Source organism: Phascolarctos cinereus, unplaced genomic scaffold (assembly GCF_003287225.1).
Source record: "Phascolarctos cinereus isolate Bilbo 61053 unplaced genomic scaffold, phaCin_HiC Scaffold_2;HRSCAF=192, whole genome shotgun sequence".
Lineage (NCBI taxonomy): Eukaryota > Metazoa > Chordata > Mammalia > Diprotodontia > Phascolarctidae > Phascolarctos > Phascolarctos cinereus.
This window is the reverse complement of record NW_027555625.1, coordinates 77,001,232-77,014,793: the sequence shown is the minus strand read 5'-3', so window position 1 is coordinate 77,014,793 and position 13,562 is coordinate 77,001,232. Positions and strand designations below refer to the sequence as shown.

The 13,562-nt window shown below is 39.0% G+C and overlaps 1 protein-coding gene across 1 annotated transcript in view; it reads right to left on the bottom strand.

Moving 5' to 3' along the window:
* Positions 1–13,562, bottom strand: part of ADAMTS18 (ADAM metallopeptidase with thrombospondin type 1 motif 18) — a 194,379-nt gene that overhangs the window by 86,583 nt on the left and 94,234 nt on the right. Inside the window, exon 9 of the mRNA XM_020964912.2 lies at positions 706–801. Coding sequence (XP_020820571.2) covers positions 706–801 — 96 coding nt within the window. The remainder of the gene's footprint in view (positions 1–705; positions 802–13,562) is intronic.

Genomic DNA, 13,562 nt, shown 5'->3' with positions numbered 1-13,562 from the left:
AGTAGAGAGAGCAGGAAAATACTATTACAGGTTACATTTGAGTTCAGTCATGAAAGAAGCTAAGGGAATCAGAAGGCAGGAATAAAGACAGAAAACATTTCAAGCATTGGGATAGCCAACGGAAATCCAGGGGGTCTTCAAAGTCACATAGTTAAGTATTATCCCTATTTTATGGTTGAGGAAACTGAGGCTCACAGAGATTAAGTAACTTGACTAGAGTCACACACTAGTAAATATTGGTGCTCAAACTGGAACCCACACCTCCCATTTTAAGCCAATGTTTTTTCTACTGCACCAATAATAATATTAATAATAGCTAGCCTTTATATAGCAGTTACTTTATGCTAAGTTCTGTGCTAAGTACTTTAAAATTTTATCTCATTTCTCACACCAAAACAGGGAGGTAGGTGCTATTATTATCCCCATTCTACAGTTGAGAAAACTGAGGCAAACAGAGGGTAAGTGACTTGCCCAAGGTAATACTGCTCGTAAGTGTTTGAGGCCAGATCTGAATTCAGGACTTCCTGAGCCCAGAGCTCAATCCACTATACCACACCAGGCTGCTTATCTTTTTAAGTCAGCCCTCTGTTGAATGAATCAATCAACAAGCATTTATTAAGCAGCCATGATGTATCAGACACTGTGCCAGGCACTGGGAATACAGAGACGCAAAAGAAATACAAGACTGAAGATCATGCTGTTTACCTTACTCAGTCCACAGATGGTGCCTTCTGCTGCTGGCATGAATTTTGTCTCACACCTATGGCCTGTTCGATGGCACCAAAGTGATTTGCAAATATCCTGAAAGGTAAAGCAAAGAACCATTATAGAAGTAAGGCATTCCGTATACTATATACACCAGCAGTTCTCAAAGGATGGCTCCAGGAAACCTGGGAGTTTCCAAGACCCTTTAAAGGGGTCCACAAGGTCAAAATTATTTTCACAACAATACTAAGAAATTTTAATTTCTAAGGTGGCAGATATTGATGGGACAGGTAGGTGGTGCAGTGGATAGAGCGCCGGGCCTGGAGTCAGAAAGACTCATCTTCCTGAGTTCAAATCTGACCTCAGGCACTTACTAGCTATGTGACCCTGGGTAAGTCACTTACCCCTGTTTGCCTCAGTTTCCTCATCTGAGCTGGAGAAGGAAACAGCAAACCACTCCGGTATCTTTGCTAAGAAAACCTCAAATCCCCGGGGTCATGAAGAGTCAGACATGACAACAACAAATGAGCCACACAAACAAAAGTACTTTATGGATCCTTAACAATTTCTAAGAATGTAAAGGAATCCTGAAACTAAAATATTTGAGAACTACTGCCTCATTTCCCAGAGGTACTTTTGACAAAGGAAAACCAGAGAGCAGAGCCAGCAGGTATCCTAATACCTGCGTGGAAAAAAAAAAAACTTGGAAAAGCAACGAACACTTGTTGTTAACAACAACTATTTATTAAGCACTCACTATGTGTCAGGCCCTGTGCTAAGCACTGGGGATACAAAGAAAGGCAAAAAAAATGGTCCTTGTCCTGAAGGAGAAAAACAACTATATACACACAAGATATAGATAGTGTAATGAGGAGGAAATCTCAAAGCACTAGGCACGGCAGGGGAGTGGAGGAGGGTGAAGTGGGGGAAAAGGACACACCAGGGAAGACCTCTTTCAGAAGATGGGATGTGAGATCTTGAAGAAGCCACAAGGCAAAGGGGAGGAGGAAAGACATTGCAGGCATGGGGACAGCCAGTGAAAAGCCTCGGAATACCACCCAGATAGAACAAGCAGAACAATGCCCCTGGGCTGTAGAAGTGTAAAAAGGCTGGAAGGATCGGAAGGTTGTGAAGGGCCTGAAAAGCCAGACGGAAGATTTCATGCTGGACCCTGGAGGTAGTGAGAAATTGAGCCATGTTTTCAAAAGCCACGAAACTGCTCCTTGACACAAAGTCACCTCTATGACAATTAGCGTTTCAGTGACGCTGCCTGGTTTTGAATCAAGGCATGTCATGATTTCAGAAGAACGAAAAATGTGGATGACCCAAAAGACGAAGAAAAGGCACATAGTGAGTAAATGGGATGCCTCATATGCGCAAGAAATGGTGTCAAATATATCGCTGAAGGCCCTTACAATTAGAAAGGAAATGGGCTGGTCATGTAACAACAGTGAAGTATAACGGAGGAATAAGCCAAATATTAAACCGATTTTTGTTTAGTCCAGATCTATTATTTCATCAAGGTAGTGAATATATGTGAAATTCCCTCTACCTGTATAGGCAGATGAACAATCTGTCTATAATTGATAGTACTGCAGAGGTGTCCAGGGGTGCTGAGAAGTGAAAGACTTGCCTATGATTACAAAGCTAAGTGGGTTAGAAATAGGACCTCAGTTGCCCTGATCCCAAGGCCAGACTTCTTTCTGCTCTGCAAAGGGGACTGTACTATACTGATATTCATGAAATACTGAAAGAACTAGAAAAGGTCTCCAAAGTTTGAGGCAAATACTCTGTGGAGAATTTATGCTAGCACATGGATTAGGATCCTATAGGATGAGAGAACATGTATGGGTTATGATCTACATTGGTGGAGAGAGTCTAAATATATGGTACTTAAAGGTTTGAAAAGTGCTTAACACATATCTCATTTGAGCTTCAAAACTACCCCATGAGGTACATATTATTATCATCCCCATTTTACGGAAGAGGAAACAAAGGGTGGAAGAGGTTAAATGACTTGCCCAGGGTCACACAATTAGCAAGTGCCTAAGGTAGGATTCAAACTCAAGTCTTCCTAACACCAAGCACATTCCAGCACTCCATCCAGTATACCACATAACTGCTGATGAGATCATGAATCTATCAAAATACTAAGAAGTAATTTTAATTCTTAATTTCAAAAAATTCAATTGCTACAAAAACAACAAATATCACATATGTCATCTTTAGGGAAGATATGAAGATCCAAGGACATAAATTTGAAAGGCTCTTAGAACATAGAATGTTCTGGAAAGATCCTTTGATTTTTATTTATTCCAAACTCTCACTTTACAGATGAGGAAATTGAGGCCATGGTCGGGAAGTGACTTGCCTAAAGTTACATATCCGGTTAGAAACAGTGTTTCTCAACTCTCGTGTCCATGCCCTGGTTCTGCAACTCTGCTTGTTTTTGTTTGTTTGTTTTGTTGTGTGCTTTTTTTATTACTGAAATTTAAATATACAATAAGAAAAGAAAAATAAACACAGTATAAACTTCAATACTGAAACTTGATACAAAAAAAATCATGTCATGTGCACAGCAGAATGTAAGACAGGACTCAAAATACCTAGCAATAAAGCTCCATTTCAAGAAAGCCTCTATAATAAATACTACACATTGTATTGAGAACCATCCATCTTTTCTTTGCTTCCTTGTCAGTTTTCTTTTGTTCTCTACTGCACACTTTTTACTTTGTTCTTTTCCCCCCATCACCTGAAGGCTACAATTAAGTGTGCATATGTTTTATATAGAGACGCATATACAGACATACATATACATAAATACAAACACATATGTATATATAGACATATACTTTCCGTAACAAGTTCTACTTCTGATCCTTGTTTTTATGTTTGTGCATTTCTCTTATTTTCTATCCCTCCTAACTCCTCTACTTTACTTCTACCTGCTACCTTGTCCTCCTATTACTTAACTTATCCCAACCCCCAAGGATCTCTCTCTTGTCCTCCCATTCCCATAAATCTAAACACCTTTCTATACCTCCCCCCTTTAATCTATTCCTTCGTCTTCATCTCTAGAGATCCTTCCCTTATCCTCTCCCCCCCTCCCTATGCCTTTACCATTTTACTTCTTTCTAAATTTAAAAGACTTTTATAGTCTTTTAGACATATATGTATTGTTCCCTCTGGAACCCACTCCCAATGAAAGCAGGTTTCCAGAACAGCCCTCCTCCCCCATCTAATTCCTCTGTGTCAGTTCTTCCTCTAGTACTTCATTTGTATAAAATAATTAATCTTTTTAGCTGTTCCTAAACAGTTTTACTTTTTAAAGTCACATCACACTCAGGTCTACCTCAGTCTTTCTTATGAACTACCCAATTACTAATAACAATCTTAGACATATGTTTTACATATATAAAAGGTAAATAGTCTGTCCATACTGAGTCCTTTGTAATTAGTCTTTGGTATGTACCTTATATTTCTCTTGGCTCCTGTATATCAAATCTTCTATTAAATTTTGGTTATTGTTGGTTTTTTTTTTAAACAAAGTCCTGAAAGTCTGACAGTTCACTGAATATCCTTTTTCTTTTTCATTCAGCATTATGCTTAGCTTTGCTGGGAATATTTTCAGCCAGAAGCCCACTTCTTTTGCTCTTCAAAAGTTCCAAGACCTATGGTCTTTTAGTGTCCCTGCTGCTAGGTCTTGCATGATTCTAATTCTGGTACTGCCATGTTTGAATTGTTTTTTTCTTGTTGCTTGTACTATTTTATCCTTGAGCTTGGGCTTTCAGAATTTGGCTATAATATTCCTATGGGTTTTCCTCACAGGATCTCTTTCAGGTGGTGATCAGTGAATTTTTTTCTATTTCTACTTTCCCATCTTGTTCCAATGCTTTAGGACAGCTTTCTTTAATTATTTCCTGTATTATTGAATCAAGATTCTTTTTTTGATCATAGCTTTCAGGTAGTCTGATTGTTCTTGTGTTTTCTCTTCTTTATCTGTTGTTCAGATCAGTAATTTTTCTTACGAGATATTTCACATTCTCTTCTATTTTTTCATTTTTTATATTTTGTTTTATTATTGCTTGATCTCTTATAACTTCACTGGCTTCCTTCCCCTTGCCTAATTCTAATTTTCAAGGAATCATTTTCTTCCTTAAGATTCTGGATCTCCTTTCCTAACTGATTGACTTTCTTTTCATAATTTCGTTTTTCTTGGATTTTTTTTAGTTTTTTCTTAGTCTCTAATTTGATTTTTAAAGTCTTTTTTAAGTTTTTCTTGGAATTCTTTTTGAGCAGGTGACCATTTGATGTTACTCCTTGGGGTAGAAGACGGTTTCTTTGCTTCAGTATCCTCCTCTGAAGATGAACCCCAGCCTTCTCTATTCCTATAGTAACTCTCTGTGGTTGTATTATTTGTCCTTTGCCTATGCATTTTTTTTAATTTGTAGTAACTTGGTTTTTATAATCACCTCTAGTCCCGGGGTACAGGGGATGACGCCTCTGGCCTCAGATCCTCCTGTAGTTCTCCCCTCTGGCCTGGAACTAGAACCAAGACCTCCAGCCTCCTGTAAGTGCCCACAGCCAGCATCATCCCTGCCCCACTGCTTCTGCACTCACCAGGCACGTGCTGGTTCCTTCTCGCCCAGCCATGTCTCTATAGCACAGTTGAGTCTGGCATTCCTTGTCAGCAGAGGCTCTCTTGATCTTCCCCAGCCAAGATGCCCAACACCCCTCACGGTCCTGGGGATAAAAGTTCCTGGGCTGGGGCCAAGGCAGCCTCCCAACCCAGATAACCCCAGGGTTTGCTGCTTGTTGTTTAAGTGGACCTAGGACCTAACCTAGAAGTGTGTACTCTTCACAGGGACCAAACCTCTTCCTGGGACTTTTCTTCAGATGCTCTCTGATTGTCCCAGGAAGATCTCTATTCTGCTCCTACTCTTGTTTGTTTTTACTGTTCAGTATTTGCCCTGAGGCACTATTTCATCTCTTTTGTGGGGGAAAATCTTGAGAGCTTAGAATTTTCTGACCTATTCTGCCATCTTCCCAGAATTCTCTCCTTTGTTGTATTTTAACAATTAATCAAGGTTGCAATTCTGGGAGAACTTTGATGATGCTTTCAAAGAGTTCATATTGTTAAAAAAAAAAAACCAAACAAACATCAGGGATAGAAAACAGGAAAGCACTTGCAGAGTTATTAAGTTGTAATCTGAAGTTTTTGCCTTATTCATGTCATAAAACTAAGGCTTTACTAAATATTTTAAAAATCATCCAGGTCCAGTTCCCCTCGTCCCTATCCCAAGGTGAAACTGATGGCATAGTGCCAAAGCAGCCCAGACCAGATGGGGCGGGACCATCCGGAACAATGCTTTCTGAGCTAGTGAAAGATCAGGGTCAGGGAAGGCAGGTTGAACTAAGAGGCAAAGGTTGATTACCAGCTTATTTGTGAAAGAGGGACACGGCCAAGAAGTCCATCTATAGGGAGCTGCGAGATACAAGAGAGGAGGAAGAAGAAATAATCTGAGACCAAGCAAAGGTTACAAAAGTCAGACACCAGACAGATCAAGGAAACAGATCCAAGCTGGCATAAAAGGTTTCTCACAACGCTTCCCCCATGGGAGTGAAAGTACCCCCTATGAGTTTTTTAAATGGAGTGTGGAAGGCTAGTCAAACCTGGCCACATATTTCCTATTGAGCAACAGCCGTGGCTACCACTCACTTCTACTGTGAAGGTAACTGCTGTAAGTAGATGGGATGGATGAGGAAACTGCCCGTTATTTCATGGTACAGAACCAGGGCAACAGTGAAGGAAATAACTTAATGTGGACTGTCTGGTAAGAGTTATTGGTATGAATGAAGGAGTGTGATTCATAGAGGCTGGGAAATAAGCTTCAGTGGCACTCATTTTATTGATCTGGGTCTCCTCTTCCTTTTGTGTATCTGGTGTGCGTATGTGGGTGTCCAGAGGTCTCTATGTTGACCTAGGTCATATCTCATATTTCCACTGTGCCCACTCATAGCATGACCCAGGAGAATCAAGTGATGATGAAGTTATGAAATAAAATCTTAATGCTGCCTACCTAAATGGTGCCACCTAATGGTATTCGTTTTCTCATGGCTTATATACCTGGAGCATAGTAGGTGTTCAGAGAGATCAAGCCACCCAAGAGTCATGATATATTAGTGGTTGAGAACCCTGGTATATGAATATTTCATAAATCTTAGATTATTAGAGCTGGAAGGGAATTCATTGATCATTTTACAGATAGAGAAACTGAGACTGAGAGAAATCACATAACATATGCAGTGTTACACAGCTAATAAGTAGTGATATCAAGATTCAAATCCAGGTCTTCTGATTCCATGTTCCAGGCTTTCTATTACACCAGCACGTTCATATTTGAAGGTTTATAAGATGTGGTTTAAGTGTTCGGTTTATCTTAAAAGCACTGTATAAATGTAAGATTATTATTGTTATTGTTCAATCATGGAGAGGAGAAAGGAGGAAGATCACCAGGATTATCAACTCACAAAAAAGCAGTAAGAGGAAAAATATCCTTCAGGAAGCTGAACATAATCATATCATACCAAGAACCTAAGAAAGATTATCCCAAGACCACCTATAAATTAAACTGGAAGGACAACAATGAAATGTAACAGAAAAATGTAGCATTGCTATAACAAACTATTTTTATCCTTGATAAAAAGTAGAACCACCACGTTTGGACTTCTCCACGTGCTAAATAAGAATGTAGAAATGACACTAAAGAATAAAAAGCCAGAAAGGGCAACAGATCAAGTGTGTACTGAAGAAATGTGTGATGGAGGTGACGCAATTTTGAAAGCACCGAGAAACCAATTTTTGAGATACCTGAAAGAGGTAAAGATATTAAACAAACAGAAAAAAATCACAGGAAGTATTACTCTCCCTGCCCCCAAGCTACTGAACAAATTTATCATGGATCAATAACTACGGACCCACATGAGTACTTTCTAGTTTCTATAACAGCTCTATGAGAAGGACCAATACACATATTGAGTATCCTTGATGAAAATATAAGATGAAGCAGGTTTTTACAATCTATAGCAAAATACCTCTTCAGTCAGTGAAACAAGTGAAAGGTTTGAAGAATAAGCACTCCAAATGTGCCTTTATTTTGTTTACCACAAAAATACTTGACTTAGTAGAGCCAAGGATCTCTTCCAACCACAACCTCCCACACATATGTCGAGATCACACAAAATTCCTTGATCAAGACAAAGTGATAACTTTATTCAGTGATACTCTGGTTATCCATATGAAACAAAGCATAAAAATTAATCAATCAGGAAGGATTTATTAAGTGCCTACTAAGTAACAGAAAGTATGGTAGGTGCTAGGCACAGAAAGACAAAGATGAAATAGTCCCTACTCTTAAGCCCACATTCTATCAGGAGAGATAACATGCACATAAATAATCATATACAGAATATATAAAAATAAGGTCTTTTATGGAGGAATGGCACAAGGAGTCATGAAGGATCAAGAAAGGCTTCATGTAGGTCATGCTCAAGCTGTGGCTTGAAGAAAGTAAAGGAATCTAGGAAGTGGAGGTGAGAAAGAGGTGCGTGAAATGAGAAATGACTAGTGTAAAGGCATGGAGACAAGAGACTAGAGGGGAGTCACGTGAAGAACCACAAGAAATCCAGTTTTTACATAGTTTCAGGAATTGGAGTAAAGTATAATGAGGTGGGATAGGTAGATTAGAGCCAGGTTTTGAAGGACTTTAAAAGCCAAATGGAAAAATTTATATTTTGTCCTAGAAACAATAGTGTATTCAGTAGGGAGCTACAAGGTCAGACCTAGCCCTTAGGGAAAATCAATGGCAGCTATATGGAAGATGGATTAGAGGGGATAGAGGCAAAGAAACCAATTAGTAGGTAATTGCAATAGTCTTAGCTGAGAGGTTAGAGACTATACAAGAGTGGTGACTGCTTGAATAGATGTGACAGATGGTTAGAAGTAGAAACACGACTTGTCAACTGACCGGATATGTGGGATGAGGGAGAGTGAGGAACTAAGGATGCCTGAAATAGAAGGATGATGACTTGGGCTCATAATGGAACAAGAAAAAAGAAGGGACTGCGTTCTATGCGAAGAACAGTATAGTGCTTTTAATTATCCCAAGTAGCTACTTAAGACAAAAACCCAGGTTTTTATTACCAAAAATTTTCCAGTGATGTGGTATGACTGTGAGTTATGGAATACCATAGTATGCTAAGAATTGACCCAGAGGGCAATGAGGAGATGCATGGTGGCCATAAGTATTTTGGAACATATCACAATGATTTGCATGAAAGAATTGTCATAAAGGATATCATCTAGTAAATGTATCTGAAAAGATGCACTGTTCAGGTAGCATCATTGAGCAATCACACTGATAACTGTCCAAGTCCTACACTGACGTTCAAAGAAAAAGGAAGATGTCCAGTGCACCCTGGGGACTTTATACAAGAGAATGTCGACAAGATGTATATTGGTTGAAGTGACAAATAGGTGGGTTTTTATTTGTAGCACTGGAAGTAGTACCCACATTAGCATGGTCAAAGATTCAGTTGAAATATAGAAATATCATTACTATCGTTACCATTATCACTCATTAGTTTCCCTTATAGTCCAGGGTTTATTCCTCAAAGAGAAAAAGTCATGCCCATAGTCAGTAAGTCAGTCAATCAACATTTATTAGACTTCACTGTTAGCACTGTTAGAGAAATAATCAGCACCATGGCCAATGATTGTGGTAACTGTGAGAGTAGCCACCTAGTTCAGTACTAAGTAAAAAATGTCAAAGCCCTAGGGGTCCTGGACTGGATTCTGATACTGATGTAGGTGGTAGTTGAAGTGGCTTCACAGAGAATACTTAAAATAGAGTGCAGATGACAGGTACTAAGGTACCTGACTTCGGTGCCTTTAGGTAGGTGGTTTTGATTGCTCAAAGAATGGAGGACCTGGTTGAACACCCAAGAATACACAAATAGTCTGGATTTTCTGGGGAGAATTGTTTTTGATGTGGGGATGTCTTTGGGTCACTTCCCTGATGTGCTGACAAGTAAGGATGCCACCAGGGTAGGGGTAGGGAACCTGCAGCCTCGAGGCCACATGTGGCCCTCTACATCCTCAATGGGGGCCCTTTGACTGGATTCAAACTTCACAGGACAAATCCCCTTAATAAAAGGATTTGTTCTGTAAAAGTTAGACCCAGTCAAAAGGCCGCACCCAAGGCCACATGTGGCCTCAAGGTCACAGGTTCCCCTTTCTACTGTGTTTCTATTGTGGTACCCTGACCACCTAGTCATTTAACCACCTTGAGTCTCAGCTTCCTAATACGTAAAATGAAGATAATTGTGCCTGGAGTTTTTACTTCATTTAGGTTTTTAATGAGGATCAAATGAGGGGATCTATTTAAATTATATGTAAATTTTAGTAACTAGATAATAGATGCTTAGTATTTGTTAACTGAACTTAATACACTTATTGGAAAGAAAAACAAGTTCTTTCTAAACACAACTGCTGAGGATTTTGCATTTGTCCAGATATTTGTTTTAATGTACCCAATCAAAGAACTGACTGAGTTTGACTAATAGGAGCAAAATTTAATTTCAATTCAATTCAGCAACCATTTACTAAACACCTATCAGGTACAGAGCACTATGCATGATGCTGGTAGAACATACTGGTAATGATGTTCTATAGGCAATTTGAGATGCAGGTCTGGAACTCAGAAGAAAAGTCAAAACTATCGACACAAATTTGGGAGTCATCTCTTGTTGGGGGAGGGGAACAGCTGAAATTATTGGAATGAGTGAGACAGCCAAGGGAAAGCGTGGAAAGAAAGAAAAGACCAGGGTTCCCCAAAAAACAGACTCTTGGGGAATACTGACCTAAATGGGTCATGAAGTGGATAAAGAGCCAGGAGGGTTCTTTGGAGAGGCTGTGGAATGGTAGTGTTGTTAGTGGAGCTATGAACCAGTACAAACCATTTTGCAAAGTGATATGAAATTGTGCAAATGCCCGTATCAGAAATTCTGCAACTAAGTTTACACACCAAAAAGGTAATTGATAAGAAGTCCCTGTATACAACAAAATAATTATGGCAGCACTTTTTGTGGTACCAAAGATTTAGAAGCAAAGTAGATGTCCATTGACTGGGGAATGACTAAACAAATTGTAGTACATGAATGTAATAGATGTAATAGAATATCCCTGTGCTATAAAAAATTATGAATATGATGAATACAAAGAAGAATGGAAAGATTTACAATAATCTGATGCAAAGTGAAGTAAGAAGACCCTAGAAAACAATATACACAAAGATTATAATAAGCAAATGAAAAGACAACCACAAAATAATAAAAAAAAAATGAATGCTGCAAAATTACAAGCATGACTCCAAAAAAGAGAAATGAACAAACATCCCCAACCCACTCCTTTGCAGAGCTAGGCACCACAAATGTGGTACACTGCATATGTGTTCAGACTTTTTCAGTGCATTGATTAGTTTTTCTGCTTTTTGCTTTTTCCTCTTCTTTTTTTTTTCTTCAAAAAATGGTATCTGTTAGGAGAGCTAGCTCTTTAAGAGGGAGGGGAGGCATGGATACTCAAAAAAATTCTGGTAATATAAAAACAAAAGATATCAATAAAAGTTTATTTTCTTAAAAACTAGGATCATAGCACTAAAACTAGAAAGGACTTTAAGGGTCATCTAGTCCAACTCCCTCAATTTATAGATACGGAAACTGAGGCATAGAGACATTAAATGGCTTGCCCAATGTTACACAAGTAATGTGTTAAGAGCTGAGATTCAAAGTCTTTTGACTCCAAATCCAGTGTTCTTTTTTACTTCACCAAGGTGAAGACTCAGAAAAAGTATTTAAAAAGGTAGGAGAGCAACCAGGAGAGTATGGCATCTCTGAAGTCAATGGAAGAGATAGGACATAGAAATGCTAAAATATTTGAAAAGGTCAAAGAGAATGAAGTCTGAAAAAAAGACTGTCAGATTTGATGAGAAGGACATTGTGACCTAAAGAGAAAATACTTTCTACAGAGCATCGGATGACTAAAATTCAATTGCAAGAGAGTGGGGAGTGAGTAGATGGTGAGGAAATGGAGACTTTGGGTACAGACAATTTTTCAAGAGACTTAGTAGTGAAGAGAAAGTCAGATATTGGACAATAGCTGGATGGAGTAGAAGAATCAAGGGAAGTTTTTTGTTTTTGTTTTTGTTATATATATATATATATATAGTAAATGAAGAGTGAAGAGTATATCTATAGGTATATGGGAAGGATTCAAGATGCACAAGGGGGAAAGGAGATACTACTACCTCATGTTCCAATTGGTACAGTTTATCAAACTGAAAGCAATTAACAACTGGTACAATTTTGTATTGCAACTTTGTTGTGGCGAAGAGTACTAGATTTAGAGTCTGAACACGCGGGTTTGAATCCCAGCTCTTCCACTGATCTCAGCGGAATGACTTAGGACAAGTTATTTAACCCAGAGCTGCCACTGAGTAGGCAAAGGAGGAAACCACCTAGAGCTTGATACCTAAGAGGGAGCAACACAGAAAACCTTTCAATATGACTTGTATCTTCAAATCTTCTTACTGTCAGATAATTCTGCTCTTCCTAGTACGTGGGTATTTATTTGGTGATGCCAAGTTGTATGTCTTAAAGTGAAAGCTCAATGACCTAATTTCTTCTATTTGCACTAAAATTCATATGACCTCCCCACTCCCTTTAGCTCAGGACTATTAGATAATCTTGGAACCAGCATTGATGGGCTCCAACAATATATCTCAAGCCCTAAGTGTTCCCTGATTAAATGAGTTTGGTAAATGCTACTCTAGATGTCTTAAGAGCAGGCTATAGCTGCTTGCTGAGGGCTGCCTGCCTACAGGACCCAGTGGTATAATGAGAATACTGGATCTGGAATCAAAAGAATTAGGTTCAAGTCTTTTCAATCCTTTGTACATGCTATATGACCTTAAGCAAGTCACTTTCTCTGAAACCTACTGCCCTCATGGGAATAATAATATATCACACACATGGTTTGAATGTAACCTCTAGTTGCACATTATTTCAGAAGATGTAGTTTCTTTATGACAGAATAACAAATGAATGAAAGAAAAAAGCATTTGTTAAACATGTGCTATGTGCTCAGGTTCCTCACATTTGTAAAACACACAATCTTTAAAGAGTTTATCATCCCTTTTATGCTCACAATTGCCCTGTGAGTTAGAGAGGGCAGGTGCTGTTAGTACCATTTTACTGAGGAAGAAACAGATGTAGAGATGTTATCAAGCCTAGGAAAAGGCATTTATGCATCCCAGAGTTTGGAAGCAATTCATACCCACCCTCTGAATCATGTAGTGTGCCTCTCTGAGAAGCCCACACTGCTGAAGCACACAACCCACAGTTCCCATTTCTAAAGTGCCTTATGGTTTACAAAGTGCTTTCCTCACTCTACTGTTTAAAACTTGCAATACAAACATCATTATCCCCATTTTAGAAGGAGAAACTAGGGCTTGGACAGGGGAATTGAGCTGCCTGATATACGTTCTTTGTCAAGTGTCAGACCCATTCACTTTTCACTAGAAATGGAAAATGAGGTTAAGAATCATAAATTGGCTGGGCATGCCTACCCCATGGCTCCCTTCCACCAGGGAAGCTGAGACCGTTGTTTCTCTGGAGCTCAGTAGTTCTGAGTGGACTAATTCGATCAGTGTATATACTAAGTCTGGCATCCATACGGTCAACCTTTAGGAGTTAGGGGTTGAGGATGGGGCTACCAGGTTACATAAGGACAGGAAAACTAG